Genomic DNA, 21,333 nt, shown 5'->3' on the forward strand with positions numbered 1-21,333 from the left:
CAGTTAAGTTGCCAGATCTGTTCAAAGAATGTCCCATTTAACTTGTTGCTGCTGTCACACAACACAATGGACAGTATTCTCAATATGAAGATGGGACCTTATCTCCACAAGGACTATGTCGCGGTGATTCCAACCAATATGGTAATGGATAGGCACATTTGCTACAGAGAACTTAGGGATAATAAGCTCGAGGATATTTTTCCCTCCCATTGGTTTCCTCACCACTGTTGGAAAAGCCAGTCTAGCAGTGTTTATCACTGTGTCATCAGCACCTCTGATGGGGCTGGCCTGCTGATGGGATTGAGGGTACCCAGGGATTGCTGATGGTGGTGATGTGTAGGTTAGGTGGATTAGCCATGAGAAATGTAGGGTTACAGGGAGAGGGTGGGATTCTCTTCAGAGGGCAAGTGTGGACTGGACAAGCCAAAATGGCCTGCTTCCACACTGTGGGTGGTTCTATGGTTGCTGGAGAAACTCAGCAGATCTGGCAGCATCTGATAGACAGAAAGCAGAGTCATTGTTTCGAGTCCAGTGACTCTTCATCAGAACTAAAAGCAACTCAGGAACCGCAGGAAGTTGGAAACCTGAGAACAATTGCAGTGGACATCAGGGAGGGTGAGCCAATGATGTCTGTGCTTCAATCATATCGTGTCCACAGAATAGACAACTGGCCCTATACTGGAGAAAAGATTGCTTTGCATTAGGACATTGGAAAAGATAAGATACATTAAACTAGCATGGACCAGCCAGGATCAAAAGGAGGCTCCATTAAAACATGTTGATGTCCAGTTTATATATTCAGCACTCTATCTGGACGGAATCGGAGAACATATGTTCTAGATCCACTTACCTCCCTTTGTTAAAATAATAATCCCGGATTCATTAGCCCAGGAACTAAATATCAGGTGAATAAATGTAATCATGGGGCTAACCGAATGAACAGAAGAAGCAAATGTTAGAACTTGGGCTTTTTTTCCCCTCAACTCCCAAATTTCTACTCACAGCAAGACCAAACCATGTGACCTCATCAAACAGATCTACATCTACCTTGGACTAAAATGTGACCTTTATTCCAATGGAGTAGCACATCACAGGGGTTAACAATTCCACACGTCCTCAATATCAGACGCCAGAGACTGTCTGGGCTGTTTCAAAATATCTTTCTACTTGATAATAATAATAGGAATCATACAAGACAATGAGATGGTGGAGCAGAGGTGGGTCATTCGGCCCACTGAATATGCTCTGCCCTTCAACGGCTGATCTGATCATCCTCAAATCCATTTGCCTGCCTTTTTCCCTCAACCATTGATTCCCTTACTGATTAAAAATCTGTTTATCTCAGTCTAACTCAACAACTTAGACTTGACAGACCAATGCAGGAAAGAATTTCACAAACAACCACCCTCTAAGCGAAGAAACTCCTCATCTCTCTCTTAAATGGGCGATCCCTTAACAATGTAATACCCTCCAGTCCTATACTCCCCTTCATGAGGAAACAACCTCTCAGCATCCAAAAGGCAAAAACAAATTGAAATTCTCGCAGGTGAGACAACTACACAGAAAATGAAGACCTACACAAACTGAGCAAAACAAATATTTTGATTTCCTGTAAAGACTGTTTCAAAACAATGAGACATTGCGTTTTGAAAAACGCATTGCAGTAATGCTTGGATTGAGCGAAGCACTGCAAGGCAACAGCCCTACAGACTCCCCCTAAATTGCCTCTGCTGAGTCCAATCAACAGATTTTGAGAAGGAGTTGCTGTCTAGAACAGAAGGGGGCAGCCCTGCAAACCTGCCTAGACCTCAGCAGATCAGGGAATCAGCCTGGGATTCCCTGGAAGAGAAACCCAGATTCTTTCAAACACCGTGCAATCGTATTATTACCATTCGACTCAACAAAGGGTCAACTTGCAACTGCCTCATAGCAGTCTGTCGAGTTGGTTTTGCTCGCACCTCTGACCCACCAAAACGTTTGGCGTGAGCAAAAGTAACATTTTGGAGGCATGTAGGACTTGACTGAATAATGAGAGCTATTCAGGGCAGGCAGTATCTGTGGAGAGAGAAATGGGGTTAACATTTCGGAGACTGTCTGGGCTGTTTCAAAATAGGTTAATGAGGCTTCATCGGAGCTGGAGGCTATTGGCAATCAACAGAAATCAAAGCAAATATAGAGTCAGAGCAACGAGGGAGGTTGAACAGGCTGGGGCTGTTTTCCCTGGAGCGTCGGAGGCTGAGGGGTGACCTTATAGAGGTTTATAAAATCATGAGGGGTATGGATAGGATAAAGAGACAAGGTCTCTTCGCTGGGGTGGGGGAGTCCAGATCTACAGGGCATAGATTTAGGGTGAAAGGGAAAAGATGTAAGAGAGACCTAAGGGGCAACTTTTTCACGCAGAGGGTGGTACGTGTACGGAATGAGCTGCCAGAGGAAGTGGAGGAGGCTGGTACAGTTACAACATTTAAGAGGCATTTGGATGGGTATATGAATAGGAAGGGTTTGGAGGGATATGGGCTGGGTGGTGACAGGTGGGACTAGATTGGGTTGGGATATCTGGTCAGCATGGACAGGTTGGACCGAAGGGTCTGTTTCCATGCTGTACATCTCTATGACTCAATGAGACATGAGGCAGCAAAGAAGTGTGGAGGACACAAGAGTGCTTAACTGGCTAAAACAATGATAGTGCAAGGCAAAAAGTTGGTGGGAATGGACAAGTCAGGACTTAAAAGATGGATTCATACCCAGAGAATGTGTAAATGGTAACAGCTGAGTGGGAGAGAAACATGGGAAAATACGGTGAAGGGCCTGAGAATATGATAGCGAGATGGAGGCAGAGTGCCAGGATGTGGCATCCTGCCAGCCTTATACTGTTTGGGAATTTCCAGCCCATTGGGCGAACGTGAGGACTGCAGATACTGGAGATCAGAGTCAAGAGTGTGATTCTGGAAAAGCACAGCCAGTCAGGCAGCATCCGAGGAGCAGGAGAATCGAAGTTGTGGGCATAAGCCCTTTGACAGGAATTTCCAGTCCACGCCTCGTCCAAACTTGATGCTTGATCCAATGCCAACATCCTCCAAGACCGAGTGATTTTAGGAGACAGTGAAGATCGAAACGTTGCGTCATAGAGCTGCACAGCATGGAAACAGACCCTTCAGTCTAACTCAACCAAATGGGAATCAATCTAGTCCCATTTGCCAACATTTGACCCATATCCCTCTAAACCCTTCCTATTCATATACCCATCCACATGCCTTTTAAATGCTGTAATTGTACCAGCCTCCACCACTTCCTCCGGCAGTTCATTCCAAACATGCAACACCCTCTGTGTGAAACAGTTGCCCCTTAGGTCCCTTTTAAATCTTGCCCCTTTCACCTTGAACCTATGCCCTCTAGTTCTGGACTCCCCCACTCCAGGGAAGTGACCTTGTTTATCTACCCTACCCATACCCTTCATTGTTAAATTCGATTGCAGTCTGACCATTCTCAGCGGGAAGTATAAATAGCTATCTCTGGTCAGTTTAATGTATCTTCTTTGAAAAAAGTATTTTAGGAACACATGTTCTTAAAGTTAGTAATTAAATCAGATTTTAATTCATCTTATATTTCTAAAAGAGAAAGAATTCCTGACTGAAGCATAAGAAAGCTTTGTCACCACCTCAGTGCCTGAGACAATCAACATTTCCAGAGAGTAGGAAGACTGCGATATAATTCCCAATCGGGACTGCGAATCGTGGGAAGGAGATGGAGCAGCAAATAGGGAGTCAAACTGCAGATAGATGCAAGAACTTTACAGGAGTGACAATTGAGTATTTTCATTATTCTAATAGAGACTGGGACAGTAGGCTGACTATTCCCTCAGGGTGAGGACAGTTTCCAAGTCTCAGATTGGTGGTGAGGCTGTGTAGAAAAGGAACCATCACTCAAAGATTTGCATGGTGCCGTCCCTGTATTTGACACTGTGATCTGGCCTCTGTCCAAAGGGCAGCAAAAGTATCCTCTTGAAACTTGGCGGCCCATGTGAGACTTTCTCGTTGCCAAGAGAACATCAGACTGCATTGGAAAGTGAATAACTGTGAGGAGGATATTTCACCATGGAGCATCCCGGCTCAAATCTTCCCTTCAAGATCAGAAATCCCGTTTTCAACCCTGGTCAGACCAAAACAAAATTCACTTTTACTTTCATTCTGAGCAAAGCTCCGCTGGAGGATCCTACAGAATCGACTCAGCTCAGTAACCGTCAGAAGGATCCATGCGGATGATCCACATGGAAGTGGATTTACTGCCCTGGCTGCTGTATTCCAGTAAGAAAGAATGTCCCAGGATTCCTTTGGAAGGCCATGGAGAGAAGGTAGGTGTTTCAGGGAGTAGGCTAGGTATGGTAAGTGGATAACAGGGTAGGTGGCAGATGGGACAGATTGGAGGTTAGGGGACGAGGCAGGAGTCAGCATTTGCGATGAAGTGGGGCGTCAGTAGTATAGCAACCCAAGAGTGAGTCCCAGATTTTCTGACTAATATTCACTGGGGAACTATCCAGAGCCACTCGAAGTTGAAGATTTTTGCTGGGTTAATAGGAGAATGGGGAATTGGCCACTGGGAGTTCAGATTACATCAAATCTGGTCTCATTACAAGCTCCCTTATCACTTTCAACTTGGTCATTCTTCCTTCCCATCTTTGGGAAACCTAGCAGCTCAAGAGAGCCAGAGAAGAGTTTGGGGTAAAGTCGATTAGATTACATTACAATGTGGAAACAGGCCCTTCCGCCCAACAAGTCCACACCGACCCACCGAAGTGTAACCCACCCATACCCCTAACCTAACACTACAGGCAATTTAGCATGGCCAATTCACCTGACCTGCACATCTTTGGACTGTGGGAGGAAACCGGAGCACCCGGAGGAAACCCACGCAGACACGGGGAGAATGTGCAAACTCCACACAGTCAGTCGCCTGAGGCGGGAATTGAACCCGGGTCTCTAGCGCTGTGAGGCAGCAGTGCTAACCACTGTGCCCGTCATTACAGTTGTGGGCCAGGAAACCCAGGGCAGCCTCCATCTAGCAGCCCACTTATTCCAAGTTTATCCATTTCACCAACATTGCACCCTCCTCCAATGAGACCCTACTTATCCACCCAACAGCCATACCTCAGCCCCCCCTCCCCAACCCAATTCTCCACTCTGCAGTATCAAGAATCAGAGCTCCCAGCCAGCAGGGGTCAGTGTTCAATCCCTGCTCCTGCTTCCTCCCTCTCCCACCAGCAGCTCCATCTATGGCTGCAGTCTGCACTGGGGCACTCCTGGCTCAAATGGAAGCCAAGCCCATCAGGCAGACTGAATACCAAGTGGGAGGTCCTCCAACAAGTATAACAGATATCTGTCCTGTAGAGTCAATAAAGCACACAATGTGGTGGCGCAGTGGTCATGTCACCGAGTTAGCACTCAAATAGCACAAGCCAATGTACAGGGGACATGAGTTCAAATCACAGTAATGAAACCTGAAATGGAAAGCTAGTTTTAGTTTCAATAACTATCACCAAATTGTTGTCCAGTATAGAACACCAGGTTACAGTCCAATAGGTTTATTTGGAAGCACTAGCTTTTGGAGTGCTGCTCCTTCAGGTGGTTGTGAAGGAGCAACGCTCCAAAAGCTAGTGCTTCCAATTAAACCTATCGGACTATAACCTGGCGTTGTGTGATTTTTAACTTTATACACTGCAGTCCAACACCAGTATCTCCACATCATGTCCAGTACAGGGGAGGGATATCTACCATCTGTACCTGGTCTGGCCAATGTGTAGTAGTCAATGGTAAATATGGTTGACTCTTAAATGCTCTCAAGGACAATGAAGAATGGGCAAAAGCACTGAATGTGCTGGTGATGCCCTTGTTCCATGAAAGAATAAAGAAGATAAAGTGGCAGCATTTAGGAAACGGAGGAAAACACTGCCATGCCTTAAATTCTACAATTTATCATTAGACACAGTTAGGATGCACTGAAAGGTGACAATTAAACACCAACATATGTTGACTGACCACCACTAATTGCATAATGTTTGAAATATGCTATTTTTTTTCTCTTGACAATCATTTTCTCGAGCGCTGGTAAGTAAAATTGACTGCAAACTCTCCACATTCACGAATAAAGGTTCTTTTTAATTTTTTTTAATAGTAAAAATATTGAAAGACGTTACTATGAATTTTTTTTTATACAATACACAGTTGTGGTAAAGAATACAATGTTACAATATAGTGTAAAGGCACAGAGTAATATAAAACACTAAAGTTATGCATGCGGCTTGGAACATATTATGGTAACATTAATAACCAGCACACAGTATTTTCACATCAGGTAACAGAAACAAAGCCAGCTTAAGATTTCATTCCAGTGCACCCAAAATACTGCAGAACTTTATAGTCTTAAAATACACCTAAAACTGACATTTTCCTTCAAGGAAAAAATTTTTTTTAAATAAGAAACCTATATTACAGTGGACATGATTAAGCTGGCCTTGTTTCTATCTTCCAGCCTTTTAAGCCCACAGAAACTGAACAGATATACAACAGCTTAGTTTGATCTTTTTGTTTTAATAATACCATTCCTTCAGGGATGTTAAATTCACAACAAGGGCAAACCATGCCTTGCTTCAATTCTAGAATTATAATATATATATTATAAACATATATATATATAATATATATTTATAATATATAAGTATATAGGCTTTTTTTTTCCTTTTCTCTTTTTACAAAAGGTCTATAGGAATAATCCTTGCAAAAAAGTGTTTAATAAACTCACTTACTGTTTTTTTCTAGTAACTTCACATGGATAAAATTGAGACTGATAAATACTTCATATTTAAAATATAGTAAAGTGTCATACATCATCCGCTGGCAGAGGAGGTATGTTGATTCGCGCTCGGGTGAAAAATGCCATTTTCTCTCTGTGAATGCAAAAGAAAATGTCAAGGTCACTCTTCATGGTGTCTTTTGCTCACTGTATCTCAACTGACTTTCCTGTCACTGGATTAGTGGTGCTGGAAGAGCACAGCAGTTCAGGGAGCATCCAAGTAGCTTCGAAATCGACGTTTCGGGCAAAAGCTCTTCATCAGGAATAAAGGCAGTGAGCCTGAAGCGTGGAGAGAGAAGCTAGAGGAGGGTGGGGGTGGGGAGAGAGTAGCATAGAGTACAATAGGTGAGTGGGGGAGGGGATGAGGGTGATAGGTCAAGGAGGAGAGGGTGGAGTGGATAGGTGGAAAAGGAGATAGGCAGGTAGGACAAGTCCGGACAAGTCATGGGGACAGTTACTGACAGTTTTCCACCTATCCACTCCACCCTCTCCTCCTTGACCTATCACCTTCATCCCCTCCCCCACTCACCCATTGTACTCTATGCTACTTTCTCCCCACCCCCACCCTCCTCTAGCTTCTCTCTCCATGCTTCAGGCTCACTGCCTTTATTCCTGATGAAGAGCTTTTGCCCGAAACATCGATTTCGAAGCTACTTGGATGCTGCCTGAACTGCTGTGCTCTTCCAGCACCACTAATCCAGAATCTGGTTTCCAGCATCTGCAGTCATTGTTTTTACCTCGCTGACTTTCCTGTCAGAAGGTTCGACCAAGAACTCAAAAACACTGGGTTGAAAGGCAATATTGATAAATTTTAATGGGAATAGGGGCCTGGGAAAAGAGAGAGAGAGAGACAGACAGACACAGACAGTGAGAGAGAGACAGTGTGAGAGAGAGAGAGAAAGACAGACACAGACAGTGCGAGAGAGAGAGAGAGAGAGAGAGAGAGACAGACACAGACAGTGTGAGAGAGAGAGAGAGAGAGACAGACACAGACAGTGCGAGAGAGAGACAGACAGACAGACACAGATGGCCTTTAACAGAAGAATGTTGATATTGGGAGGAGGGGCAGGAAGGAAATTAGCCAGTGTTAATCCAGGGATTAATGTTGGAGTGCTCCTTCCACCCCTAGGTTCAGGAAGTAGCATTTATTATTACCTTGCAGCTTTTACCAAAAGCTCAAAGAATCAGAAAGCCTCAAGACTGAAGGAGGTTAGAACACATTCATCTTAAATTTTCCTAACCAAAAGCAGTGGATTTGCCCAGGGGTCAGGAATCACTAAAGCAGCATGACTGCATTAAAAATATACATACGTTTAGGAGACCAAGCAATGGAAATTGTTCTCAAAATGGATTAGGTTTTCTCCCGAATTAATTTTTTTTAAATTGTGCTCAAAGTAATAACTTGGATCTAAAAGTTCAGCCACAGCCACTTTTAGGATCAGTGTGCACTTTGCGACTGAGCCAGTGAGTTGTAGGCAGCAATGGGCAGCTCACAGGGAAAACCCCAAAGGGAGATCAGAGTAATGCTGCTGACTCACAGAGGAGGGCAGGTGACCAGCTAGTGGGGATTTTGGAGGGAGCTTTCAGTGGACATATAAATACCAGGATGCTCAATGTCAAGTCAGTGCCAGCTGCTCCTAGCCAAACAAAGGCATCGAGACCCTTCTTTATAGTATTTATTGTAGTCTTTACATTCAAGCTGAAAAGTACAATCAGATTTACAGGTGACCAAGAAAGACTCTGATGGTGGGTGCCCAGAAAAAGCTTACCCCTCTTGAACCAAAATTCTGGGGATCAGCAGTTCGACTGTCTCCTTCCGTAGCCCGGTGTTAAAGGCAGTCTGGGGTAAGGCTCCTGTGAAGCGTCATAGGACGTATTGCTTCTTTTATACCAATGCCAACAACAGCCTGCATTTATATAGCACCTGAACAGCACACTTCCGGTCACTCATTTCACCACACTGTTGAAAATTGTGGAGGAAAAGTATGGCGCTGGAAAGGCGCAGCAGGTCAGGCACCATCCAAGGAGGAGGAGAGTCGATGTTTCGGGCACAGGCCCTTCGTCAGGGCTCTCCTGCTCTTCGAATGCTGCCTGACCCACTGTGCTTTACCAGACTTTGCCACACTCTTCAATCCTGATCTCCAGCATCAGCAGTCCTCAATTTCCCCCGTTGAAAACTGTAACTTTGCACTGCCATTCTCTGTCTCTCTCACTTTCATTTTACCTGAAGGATTGAACCTGCAGGGGCTCTTTCTGGCTTTTCCCTCTCAGTTGATACACTTCCTTTGCTGCTTTCTTCAACATTTTCTCAGCTGTTTGGTCTTGGCGTTGCTCCAGCTTAGTTTGCTTGGCCTGCAAGTTGTTTTGAAAGAGTATTTACTTCACTGCAATTACCACATTGCACTTTATATCCATTCATCAGTCTCTGTGTTGGATTAGATTAGATTACTTACAGTATGGAAACAGGCCCTTCGGCCCAACAAGTCCACACCGCCCCGCCGAAGTGCAACCCACCCAGACCCATTCCCCTACCCTATTTTAGATTAGATTAGATTAGATTACTTACAGTGTGGAAACAGGCCCTTCGGCCCAACAAGTCCACACCAACCCGCCGAAGCGCAACCCACCCATACCCCTACATTTACCCCTTACTTAACACTACGGGCAATTTAGCATGGCCAATTCACCTGACCTGCACATCTTTGGACTGTGGGAGGAAACCGGAGTACCCGGAGGAAACCCACGCAGACACGGGGAGAACGTGCAAACTCCACACAGTCAGTCGCCTGAGGCGGGAATTGAACCCGGGTCTCAGGTGCTGTGAGGCAGCAGTGCTAACCACTGTGCCACCGTTGGTGTTTCAGTTGAAATAGAATCCATTTTTACCTCAGCTACAATATTTGGGGAGGGAAGCCTTTGGCTCAACGACAGCTTTCCCATTGCTGAGGGACAGAGGGAAGGGAACAGGCCATGCTCCAGTTACCCTAGCAACTGGAGAACAGAGTGCCACAGAACCATAGAACTGATACAGCTCAGAAGGAGGCCATTTGCTTCAGCTTGACCATACCATCAATGGAGGTCAAATATTTAATGTGTGCAGGAGACCATACCCATCCATTGGAATGGTTAGGTGGGGCTCTTTGGCCTCGGTAGCAGCTCTACTTGGAGAAGATATTCCAAATCGAAAAGGACAATGATCCAAGAATATCAGAAAATATGACTGTCTATGCTTGCCCCTCATTGGGCTAATCCTGGAATAATAAAACAAAAATCTGTCCAGGCAGCTTGATTAAGACTCATAAATGACATCCATTTATTATATGCCACTGGTCCTAACTCTTAAACATTAATCAACAAATTTATTTCAAAGTCTCGATCGTGTTCAATCAAGCACTGAGGTAACCAGGCACATTCCTTGTTTAATGGCCGCATTGTGGCTCAGTGGTTAGCACTGCTACCTCTCAGAGCCAGGGACCTGGGTTCAATTCCATCCTCGGGCGACTGGATACAGAGTTTGCTCCAGGTTCCTCCGGGTGCTCCTGTTTCCTCCCACTGTCCAAAGATGTGTAAGGTTAGGTGGATTGGCCATGATAAATTGCCCAGGGATGTGCAGGCTGGGTGGGTTAGCCGTGGGAAATGCAGGATTAGAGGAGGGTGGGGGTATTCTGGACAGGATACTGTTTGGAGGGTAGGTGTGGACCTGATGAGCCAAATGGCCTATTTCTACACTGTAGGGTATCTATTCTATGATTCTCTATCAACTTCCTTCAGGCATATTGAACAGTTTGATTAGAAAAGTGGGAAGTCGAATTAATGTTTCATTGCTATAAAACTCCGTTATTTCCTCACTGACGGTAGTCAATTATAGGCATGCGACAGCGTATTGTACATGACTCACTTGGTTGACATAGTAGCTCCCCCTCACCTGTCTCTCTGCTTCCTTTAACAGAGCGCGGAACTCCTCATCTCGTAAAATCGACTGCGGGAGGTCGGCCTGTCCCCGAACCCTGCTCTCCTGCAGTCGTTGTTTCAGCTCGCGCAGTGCGGCCAACTCCTCGTTCAGTCGCCGCTGCCTGGTCCTGGATGCCTGGAGATCCAGCTCCAAGTCCAGGGATGTGCGTGTCGGATGTTCAACCAGAGGGGTTTTGAAGGATGGCTGCCGTGTGTGCCAAGGGAAAAAAGAAAACACATCGCAAAATAGGCAAGGCATGACCGTCGAGCGTATAAACGGGCCACAGAAATATCCAGGGACATGTGAACACTCATGAAGTTAGATTTTACCGATATTAGTTGCTGGAATTGTTGTGACAATTTCAGATTGAATTATTTTTAAACCCCCCAGCAGGCAGGTAAGCACAGAGGAATCGCAGCACTAGAGATCTGAACCTTGGCTGACTTCCTCTCCCAGTCAGTGCAGTGTCTCCTTCAGGAGTTCAGAATAAACCTCCTCCCCAAAACCTTCCTACATTAACCTTAGCTCCTGGTGTCTTATTTCTTCTCCCCTTGGCACACAGCCAAGCATGTAGTCTCTTGCAGCATTTGAGAATGGGTCAGAGGAAATGCTGTCAATAGGATTTTCACTCCTGTATATTCAAGGACACAAAATGAGAGGGGACAATAAACAGAACAAAACTAACGAGGGCAGGAGAGGAGGAGGAAATTAGACTCTCTACGAGTCACTCTGATATAGACTCTATCAGACCGGAGCTTGAACTCCCTATAGCAGTGGTTCTGCTGGACGTTAAAGATCAATTGGTAATAGATCAGAAGAGTTTCCAGAACCACGCTCAACACTCCCTCCAATGATATATAGGTGCTCACTTGCCTCACTGTGGTTTGTGAGATTGTACACTCACCTACAGATCGGTGACCGCACCTCAAAGTGCATCGCACAGTGGATACGTGAGAAAGGGCTGAGGGATGTTGACAAAAAGTGCCGTATGAATGCAAGTCTTTGCCGCACTGATCGTAACTCCACCAAGCAGAGGTCAAGCCCTTGCAGCTGCTGCTCGTGGTCACTTTGGCCATTCAAGAACTGGCCAGAATAACCCAAGGCTAGATTCAAAATGGGAGCTTGGCAGAGCAAGGGATGGGAAAGGATTTTAGGGCAGAATCCAAGCTGAATAATGATTGGATGGACAGTGGCCTCAGTATTTGTGACTGTCCAAAAACCTCCCCTTAATATTTGTGTGTGTGTGTGTGTGTGTGTGTGTGTGTGTCTGTGTGTGTGGGGAGGGGGGAGTGTATATAGCAAACCTGGTCTTGCAACAACAATCCACTCACACTGACTTGAATACATTGTCTGCAAGGTTTCCTTTTCCCTTAAGTGCAACTAGAAATGGAACATGGCCAAAGTACAAAAAAAAACAGACTAGGTGTATTTCTCAGAAGGATATAAAGACAGTGAAGCAGACACTCACCTGCCAGTTGGTATTCCAAATTCCCAAAATGTCTCTGCGACCCACAATGCATAGGGTCAGGTTCATCCCATGTATAATAAAAGTGCATTCATTCCTGTAGTAACAACCAGCTCTTAAACCTGCTCCCCACCGAATGGGCCTGGTTAGGGGCTTACAGATTGGTTGACATTCCAGCACTTAGCTGAAATTGGACAGAAAAGACCCATCACACCAGGGGGGGGGGGGGCACAAAGCTGGTTCAGCACAGACTGAAGGCTGCACAGGGTTTTTGAGCATGCTGGCTAAAACACAACATGCCCAATGCTATTCTCAATTGTTGAGGAAACCCCCTCTGGGCTTACCACACTGACCACATTCTCCACCCCAGCAGCAAATGGAGGTGGCAACTGAGATCCGAGAATTGTCATTTCTCGCACTCCAGGGGGCGGCAAAGAAGGAAGGACCTCCTCTAGTTACCAGCCTTTGATCCCCACTCAGGTTAGAATGAGATTGTGGGTCTCTATAAGGATGACATGAGTATGCACAAGCTGATTCAAGTACAATTATTCAGACCCAAAACTGCCATCCGCCTTTGTATTATCCCTGCTTACCTGTTTATAACGCAGAGTGCGTCTCTCCAAGGCATTTCGGATAAACGGGGATCTTTTAGGAAGTGTTGAACTGTCACTGTCACTTCGGTATAGCTGCAGTAAGGAACACAGCGAGACAAGATTATTTGTAAGTGTCCAATTCCACTTCACACCATGCAGCTGTTCCAATTGATAGTCTGATCGTATTTTACTGAAACCTAGCTCAATCTTCACATAAACATCATTCCAATGCGAGTGAAGAGCTGTGTACAGATCTAGATGGTCACTGCATCAGGTCAGGGAGCACCAGGATGGTGGGTGAGTGGGATTGGTGCAAGCTAGAACACAGGAGCAGAGGTCTGACTGATCCGAAGTTTACAGGGTTGGGGGAGGCTGGAGCACAGGGGGGTAAATGGGAGGAAAGGGCATCTGGGCTCGCACGAGAGTTTCAGCAGCAGATGAGCTGAGGCAAGGGAGGGGTTTGGAGCATTGAATGGAGCTGGAAGTAGGCAGATTGGGGGAGGAGCCACCTTGGGCTTGGGACCTTGCTCTGGGCTTGTGTCGCCTCACACAGTGGCCACGAACACAACGGAGTTGGTCACTAGGAAACAGAGTTAGTGGCAAGGATTAATTTGTCGTCTCAGTCACCCCAATATTTGGTTGGAGGATATTTCTGCTCGTATTGATCGAGCAGTGCAGCAAACACAAGTTATGCAGTGCTTATAAACAAGGTGGGGAGATACAGCGAGTGTCAGCAGTCAACCTGTGTAACCGGAGGATGTGTTTTCAGGAGTTTTAGACAATGTAATATGAGATGACAGAGTTGATTTGCTATTCAAGCGACTGGCTATTGGGATTAAACTTCTTCACAAAAAGGTGGCTCCTGCTTCCGATGCAAATCAGCTCTGAAGAAATAAATCACTTTGAAAATGGGGTATTGCATGCTACATATCAAAACGTGTAACAAGGGCTGTGTCCCAACAACTGCGTTTCACTATCCGAAGTGCTACACAACAACGTTAGCAAATGAGAACTGAAACTAAGCCAAGGGAGACTTCGGGATAGTTGACCAAAGGCTGTGGTCAAATCAGTTGATTTGAAGGCATGGTTTAAAAGACAATGGTGTAGCAGTTTAGGGAGGAAATATCAGAGCTTGGAGCCTCAATAGCTAATGCACAGCTCTCAGTGCTGGCATAGAGAAAGGGGGGGATTCACAAAAGGGTGGACATTGAAGTTGTGGTGCTCTCAAGTAATGTAGTGCAGGGGTATGGAGAAGATTATGCAGAGGGATTTCAATGCATGTATTTAAATTATGGAGAGACTGCACATGCACAGGTAGGGAACACTGAGTAAATCATCTCACATCCTATTAAAATTCCTGGCCCAGGGGTGTACAACTTTACGCTCCATCTATCGATTTCCACCTCAGGTGGTGACCGCTCTGCAACAGTTAGAGTTCCCTGCAGAGTGCAGGAGATTGATCATTAATTCCTGGAGATTCCGGGATAATCCTGGCTGGGACAATGCAACTTATTCTCCTAGAACCAGGGAGGTGGAGTGCCCTTGGTTGAAGGGCCAGAGGATGGGCTGTGCTGTTCCTGCCATGACAGAAAGTGTCACCCTGCTACTAACCCTGCAGACGTACTGACTCCGTGCTCCCGGTGAGAAGGTCTGCGAGCGCACAATGGTGCTACTACGGACAAATGGAGAGCCACGCGACCGTCGACTGCTCCTCTCCTTCGGTCGAATCATAACCTCTTCAGGGAAGGGCTCTTCAGTGTTGGTCTCTTTGTCAACCTGTAAATAACAGCAACTCCAATCACCTCTGAACACCTTTGTCCTGTTCAACACTGACTGTGGGAGGAAACACAATTCCTTTTAAACTTTAATCGCTACCCACGACGTCAACCATACAATCAACTCCAACGCTGTACGGTGGTGTCACTATATCTCAGAGGCTAATGATTAACGCTGTGTAGGAAGTAAAAGGGGCTTCTTTCCCCAAAAGACCGAAAGAGATTTGAAGCCTGTACCTACAGTCAACTCTTACCAAGTAGAGTGCAACCAAATTGCACTGCTTGCAGTCATTTCCTGCACACATTTCCTCAAATGTTCCTCCTATGAATTCAAAGGAGGACAAATAAAAAATGCAAATTAGATCTGCGGCACATTCTCCGCCTCACAAACAATGAGCTGACATTTTGGGATGAAAACATAAGAGCCAGCGATTCACTCCACTTTTCTCCCTCCCATCGTGGGTCAGATATTCAGGACGGAGCTCCACGGGCTTTTGCAGGGCTTGGGAGCACAGGAATCTGATCTGACACTCCAGTACAGAACTGAGGGCGTCTCCGCAAGAGGATTAGCCAGGGTCCCGCAGCCCAGTCCACCACACCATCCAGCCTTACCATCCATTGACTCCATCTATACTTAGAAAAGCGGCCAACATCAGAGACCCCTCCCACCCCACTTATAATTTCTTCATGCAGAACACACAAAAGATTCAACAGATTCAAGGACAGCTTCTTCCTGCACCGTTACCAGACTTTTGGAATGTCTACAGTGTGGAAACAGGCCATTTAGCCCAAGAAGCCCACATCAACCTTCCGAAGAGTAACCCACCATTTCCCTCCACCTAATACTCTACATTTCCTCCTGACTAATGCACCTATCCTACACATCCCTGAATACACTACGGGCAATTTAAAATAGCTAATTCACCTAACCTGCACGTCTTTGGACTGTGGGAGGAAACCGGAGCACCCGGAGGAAAGCCGCGCAGACACAGGGAGAATGTGCAAACTCCACACAGTTGCCAGAGGCTGGAATCAAACCCTAGGTCCCTGGCGCTGTGAGGCAGCAGTGCGAACCACTTTTGAACCCAGCTCTCATATATTAGAGTTGATTTGTCTCTGCACCTTCCTTGTAGCTGTAACACCATATTCTGCACTCTGTTCTATTACCCTGATGTAATTATGTAAGGTATGATTTGCCTGGATAGCATGCAAAACAATACTTTTCACTGTATCTCGGTCCATGTGACAATAATAAATCAAATCAAAGAAGAGTTACTCAGAGGAAGACTAGGACCAGACAGCATTTGCTGAACATTGCTGCCCTGGTTTTGGTCTGGATGGTGGAGGTGCCGGGGGGGCGAGGAGGTGGTGTTAAGATAGACTTAACAAACTGCTTCAGTCTATGATGTAGACCATTGAGAATGTAGTCCTGGTGCAGCCATGGGGTGGGTGGATAACAAGTCATTGACAGGGCCACTAGTCAAACAAACAGCTCTGTCCAAATTGATACAAAGCTGTTTGGATAATTGCTGTCATCCAAACAAATATTCCACCACAATTCTGAGCCAAGCTTCTTTTCGGAGTGAAGAGGTTTTTATGGCTCAGGAGGTGAGGCATCTTCACTGGGATCCAGTATTTGGCCGACCCTTGTGTGTTACATTGCTAATCACCCAGATATCCAAGGAAGCTGTCTGCCTGTTTGCATTTCACTGTGGAACACCTACCCCAGTCTGCTCACTCGCCTTTCTGACCAACGCCTCTCCCTGGGGAAGACCAGCCTTTCAGATCTCTTTAAATCAACATGTTCAGAGATGTTATAAGGAGCAGGTGGGACTTCAACCTGGGATCTACTGGCTCAGAGGCGGAGATTCTGCCACTGTACCACAAGACCACCCGAAGGGGTGGGGTCTACACCACCACAGAAGGGGCGGTGGGGGGACAGGGTGTTCCCGAGGCTTCTGCAGCAACTTCTCGGAGACATGACTGGTCTGGTCTGGTCCGGTCTAGGCCTCCTGTAGGCGGTTTGGGTGGCTGTTTCAGTCGGTGTTGGGCTAGTTGCCCTTGCACCAGCTTCAGTCAGTCTGTGGCTTCATATGAGCTTTTCGTCAGCATAGAGGTGGTTCCCCACCAGGATTCCAGCTGGGATGGGGGCCATAGGGTCCTTCAGCCAGAGCCGGGAAGTGGATTAAGTGGACTCGATCCTAAATTCTCTTAGCTAATTTCTTTATTTTCCTTTCATACTTTGAAGGACCATTATTCTGAACTTTTTAACCTCTTTATTTTTCTAAATTATTACTTTTGAAGGTCTGTAATGCTGGACTTCTTATTTCTTTATTGGTTTCCCACCCTAAGAATTTACACTCAAGAATTTGTACTCAGGCACCTTTGTACCTAAGATGGCACCGTAAGTGGCAACTTGTAAACGTTTCACTGTACTCACAGGGGTACACGTCAATAAAGCTAATCCTACTCAACAATGATACTGGAAGTCATCAGGACATGACTGGAAGTTTTTCCTTGTTCATGATAGCCATTTCACGATGGTTCACGATTGGACGTCAATATTCCTGTCACCCACCAGCCTAAGTTTCAGTGTTATTCAGATCCTACTGCACAAATTGTTTTATTACCAAAGAAAGTCACAAAGGGTCAACAGAAAGTCCCACTGCTGACCAAATGAGAAAGCAAAGGTCACATGAAGACCAATAGTTGCTTTCCAAAGGAACAATGATGTCCCGTGACGTTCCTATCAACCCCACAACCATCGTCCTTTGCATCTTGTACACCTCTGACCACTCCAAGTTTGCCTTTTCGCAGCTAACGAAGACAGGTTGCCTGGAGTTGCTTGGAACCAGACTTGCTGCCTTTACATTGAGGGCAGACTCCTCACTGCTCCACTAAGGGTCAGCAGCGCTGCCTCTTTCTGGATCAAGTCTGTGACGAGATCGGCGATCACATCTAGCAGACTCTGAAGTGAACATCTGGGAGCAGAAAACCGGCAAACAGGTGATGATCAACGGTACAACCGTGGAAGATGACAACAGCCTCAACATTTGTCTATCGTAACTGCTGGACAATAGCACAAACCGTCCATCTGTCCGTACGGCACTGCCGGTGAACAATGGGGGCACAATCAGGCCATTCTGAAATGGTATGGCCATCGTCATAAAAAGCACTTGTAGCCCGGGCAGAATGCGTACCTTCATACGTGGGACTCTCATTCGGACAGCGGTGAACTGGCTCACTTGTTCGGTAAACTCATGTAGCTGGCTCCCATTCCTATCCACCCCACTGAGCTGTTCCACCACAGGGTACTGCGGGCTAAGCTGGGCACTATTGCTGCAGCCACTGTCCACCGACTCGGCCTGCCAACTCCTAGGAGAAAGTACATCAGGACAGCATCACTAATGATGTGTAAAGACAGACACACAATTCCCCATTCTAAAGATAAACAACACAACTTATATTAAAAAAAAGGGACAGTACAACTGATGCAAGGTTAATCATTAACAAATATCTTGAAATGCATTGCGTCCGGTAGACATCATCAGAATTATTCGGGTTTGTAAACAACTTAGCTTGATCCTACTATCTCAGTGGTCACATGGTACAATAATGAAACCAATGGCTGATATTAGCAATGTCTCTCTATAAGTCAGTCCAAAACAGACACAAACATCGAAAATGGTATTTCCCCAGAGTTTGGAGAAACACAGGCATAAAGTCACCTGCTTGAAGTCACCAGGCACAGCCCCAATCAGCACACAATGTCTCAAACTGCCAGGGATTTTCTGAAGAAATCTAACGAGTTGACAGTCGAATGAATTGGTGATGGGGGGGGGGGGGGCTTAGCAGAGACCTTCTATATGCAATCAAATGGAGTCCAGTTGACAGGGAGGGCAAGGCAGTCATGGGTGGCAGGTAGATTGGGGCCACAATTTTCACAGGCCTGTCTGTAGCCTTTGTACAGAGAGCAGAGGGAGGGAGGGATGCAACAGCAGTGTGCCAGAGAGAGACTGGCTGCAGGGACAGGAACAGTGGCTACATTTCAGCGCGGGGTGGCAAGGGCATGAAGGGTGTGATTCTGCTGCCAGTGGACAGTATAGCAACCACACGAAAGAGGCCAAGACTGAAGCCAGCCAACAAGATCAAAGGAGGAATGGCCACACCAACAATGACGCGGCACAAGAGATCATTCAATGGCCCAGAGAGGTCTGGTACAACTAATGACATTCATGATGGCAAGGTGGTAGTCCTGCCTCTCTGACCCAGGATCCCTGCGCTGTTGGGAGAGGTAGCTGACCCCCTGCTGAGGCAATGATTCCCCCAAGGGCCACAGCATACAGAGAGTTGCAACACACAGGAGAACGGTGTCAGAGGTGCCGACTACACAGGGTGAATAGCTGCTCGAAGCTGCACAGGCTGATGGCCACTGCTGTGGGTGCCCAGCGGGGATTATATATTTCTGTCAATGAGCACCTTTATCAGGCGCCAATCTCCTGCCTGTCCCCATATCCTTACACGTGATTTCTTTTTTTCCCCAAATATCATCCAAATGCCCTGTCGAATTGAAGCTACCTCCTCCACCTTTCCACACAGTGCATTCCATACCTTAGCTGCTTGCCGTGTGAAAACGATATTCCTCATGATGGCAAGGTGGTAGTCCTGCCTCTCTTACCCAGGATCCCTGAGCTGTTGGGAGAGGTAGCTGACCCCCTGCTGAGGCAATGATCCCCCCAAGGGCCACAGCATACAGAGAGTTGCAACACACAGGAGAACGGTGTCAGAGGTGCTTCTTTTGCACATAACTTTAAATGTAGGACCTATTGTTCCCCTTTGTTTTATGAGCAGGAACAGCTTCTTCCTCTCTGCTTTGTGTAACCCGCTCATGATTCTAAAAACCTCAAAAACCTGGGGATAATTTTTTTTTTAATAACCTTTTTCTGGTTCGCAAGATAACTAAGTGAGGTGCCACAGGATATAGTCCGCAGACCCCAGCTATTTAGAAAACCATCTGCACAAAACATTAGGGAGACTGTACTTGGTACAATTTTGGACCCTTTACGTGAGGACGGATCTGGTTATATTGGAGGCAGGTCAGAGGAGGTTCACCAGACTAATACCAGAGATGAGGGATTTGTCTTACAAAGGGAGATTGAGATGAGGCCTATATGTAGTTTAGAAGAACAAGAGGAGATCTAATTGAGGTCTAGAAGATGCTAAAGAGGTTTAACAAAAGTAGACAGAGAGAGGACGTTCCCTCTTATGCGGCAATCTAAAACGAGAGCTCAGTCTTTGGATAAGCAGTGCGAGATTTAAAACCGATGGAGGAGACATTACCAAACTCAAAGGGCCGTGAGTGAGTCTGTGGAATGTGGTGGATGCTGGGACATTCAGGAAACCTGAGGTGGTGGTAGGCGGGTTCTTGACTAACAATGGGTTGAAGGGTTATGAACAGCAGGCAGGAAAAGTGGCACTGAGGCTGAGAGGAGATCAGCCATGATTGCATTAAATGGCAGAGTAGGTTCGAGGGGCTGAATTGCCTAATCCTGCTCAGTGTTCTGTTTAGTCACATCTCCTTTGCCAACCTTCTCCTCTCCAAATTCTTCAATCTATCCTCATCACTGAAGTAATTTCATGACTGTGGCCCTGAACCAACGAGGAGCCCCTTGCTTCCTTTGAGAAGAGAGGAGTTACAGGCAGTCCGCGAAACCTCCTCGTGTCCAGTGTGAAATGGAGGCCAATTGCCTGCTCTACCATCCTCAGTTGCCTATCAGTTGTCGGGCTGTGTGCTCCTGAATGGCTCAAACCAGCTGGCCAGCAGCTGCAGGTCAGTCTGCCATCGTTTCACCCAGTCCACCCACCTCCAGTCCCATCTGCGTGGAGCTGGGGAACATTTCCGCAGACTGACCCTTCAAGTCAAGGCAATGAGCTCTCGGTCTGCTGATCTGAACAAGTTGAGAAATGATCCACGGTGGAACAAGTGGTCTCATCCCTTTACAATCCCAAAAGGGAAAAAAAACCAGCAATCACATCACCTTCACATTTCCACTGAAAACATGCTCAACTTACACTTAGCATTCTTCCAAATCGCAGCTCTCCAAGCTGCTGTTCATTTCTATTCAGCTCATCAGCCTTTCCCATGTTAACGTTCCCCTCTCCTGCATTACTCCACTCTCTCAAAATGCATTTATTAAAAGCAAGATTAAAGTTTATCAAGTTAACATATGATTCATACTCCCAGGAGATTGTCACAATGAAGCACTTGCCCCCCCTCAGATTGATGCTAATGATTTAAACTATTATGTTATTCCAAGCAGGGGAAACCCAAACAGGAGGAGTCAGGTGTGTAATGCAAGGGACACAGACTTATTGGTTCAGTGTCTTTAACCATCGGCCCCCTTCAGTAAACATGCACAAACCCCACTACCATTTCATTGTTTCACTGCATGGAACCAGGGCAGGTCTGAATCGACAAAGACACTAGAGTGTGGCTGTCAGAACTGACCAGTAGTGGTCAGAAATCTCATGACAAGGTCAACTGCATACCACTGACCACTGGGCCTCAGTGCTCAGGATCTCACAGCATCCAGGGACTTGCTGGAAACACTCAAAGCCAAGTGGACCCTGCAACCCCTTGTTCCACAGTGGGGATTGCCGACTGGTGCCCAGCCTGTGGGTTGCTCTGTATCTAAGGGAGGT

The 21,333-nt window shown here is 46.3% G+C and overlaps 1 protein-coding gene across 1 annotated transcript in view; it reads right to left on the reverse strand.

The window, feature by feature from the left end:
• Positions 1 to 6,174: 6,174 nt before the first annotated feature.
• wwc3 (WWC family member 3) overlaps positions 6,175 to 21,333 on the reverse strand; it is a 193,974-nt gene continuing 178,815 nt past the window's right edge. The window contains exons 18-23 of the mRNA XM_072584498.1: positions 17,832 to 18,006; positions 14,468 to 14,632; positions 12,857 to 12,949; positions 10,772 to 11,002; positions 9,071 to 9,198; positions 6,175 to 6,940 (exon numbers count right to left, since the gene is read on the reverse strand). Of these exons, the coding sequence (XP_072440599.1) occupies positions 6,874 to 6,940; positions 9,071 to 9,198; positions 10,772 to 11,002; positions 12,857 to 12,949; positions 14,468 to 14,632; positions 17,832 to 18,006 (859 nt within the window). The 3' untranslated portion in view covers positions 6,175 to 6,873. The remainder of the gene's footprint in view (positions 6,941 to 9,070; positions 9,199 to 10,771; positions 11,003 to 12,856; positions 12,950 to 14,467; positions 14,633 to 17,831; positions 18,007 to 21,333) is intronic.

This window comes from Chiloscyllium punctatum, chromosome 15 (assembly GCF_047496795.1).
Source record: "Chiloscyllium punctatum isolate Juve2018m chromosome 15, sChiPun1.3, whole genome shotgun sequence".
In the NCBI taxonomy this organism is placed as follows: Eukaryota; Metazoa; Chordata; class Chondrichthyes; order Orectolobiformes; family Hemiscylliidae; genus Chiloscyllium; species Chiloscyllium punctatum.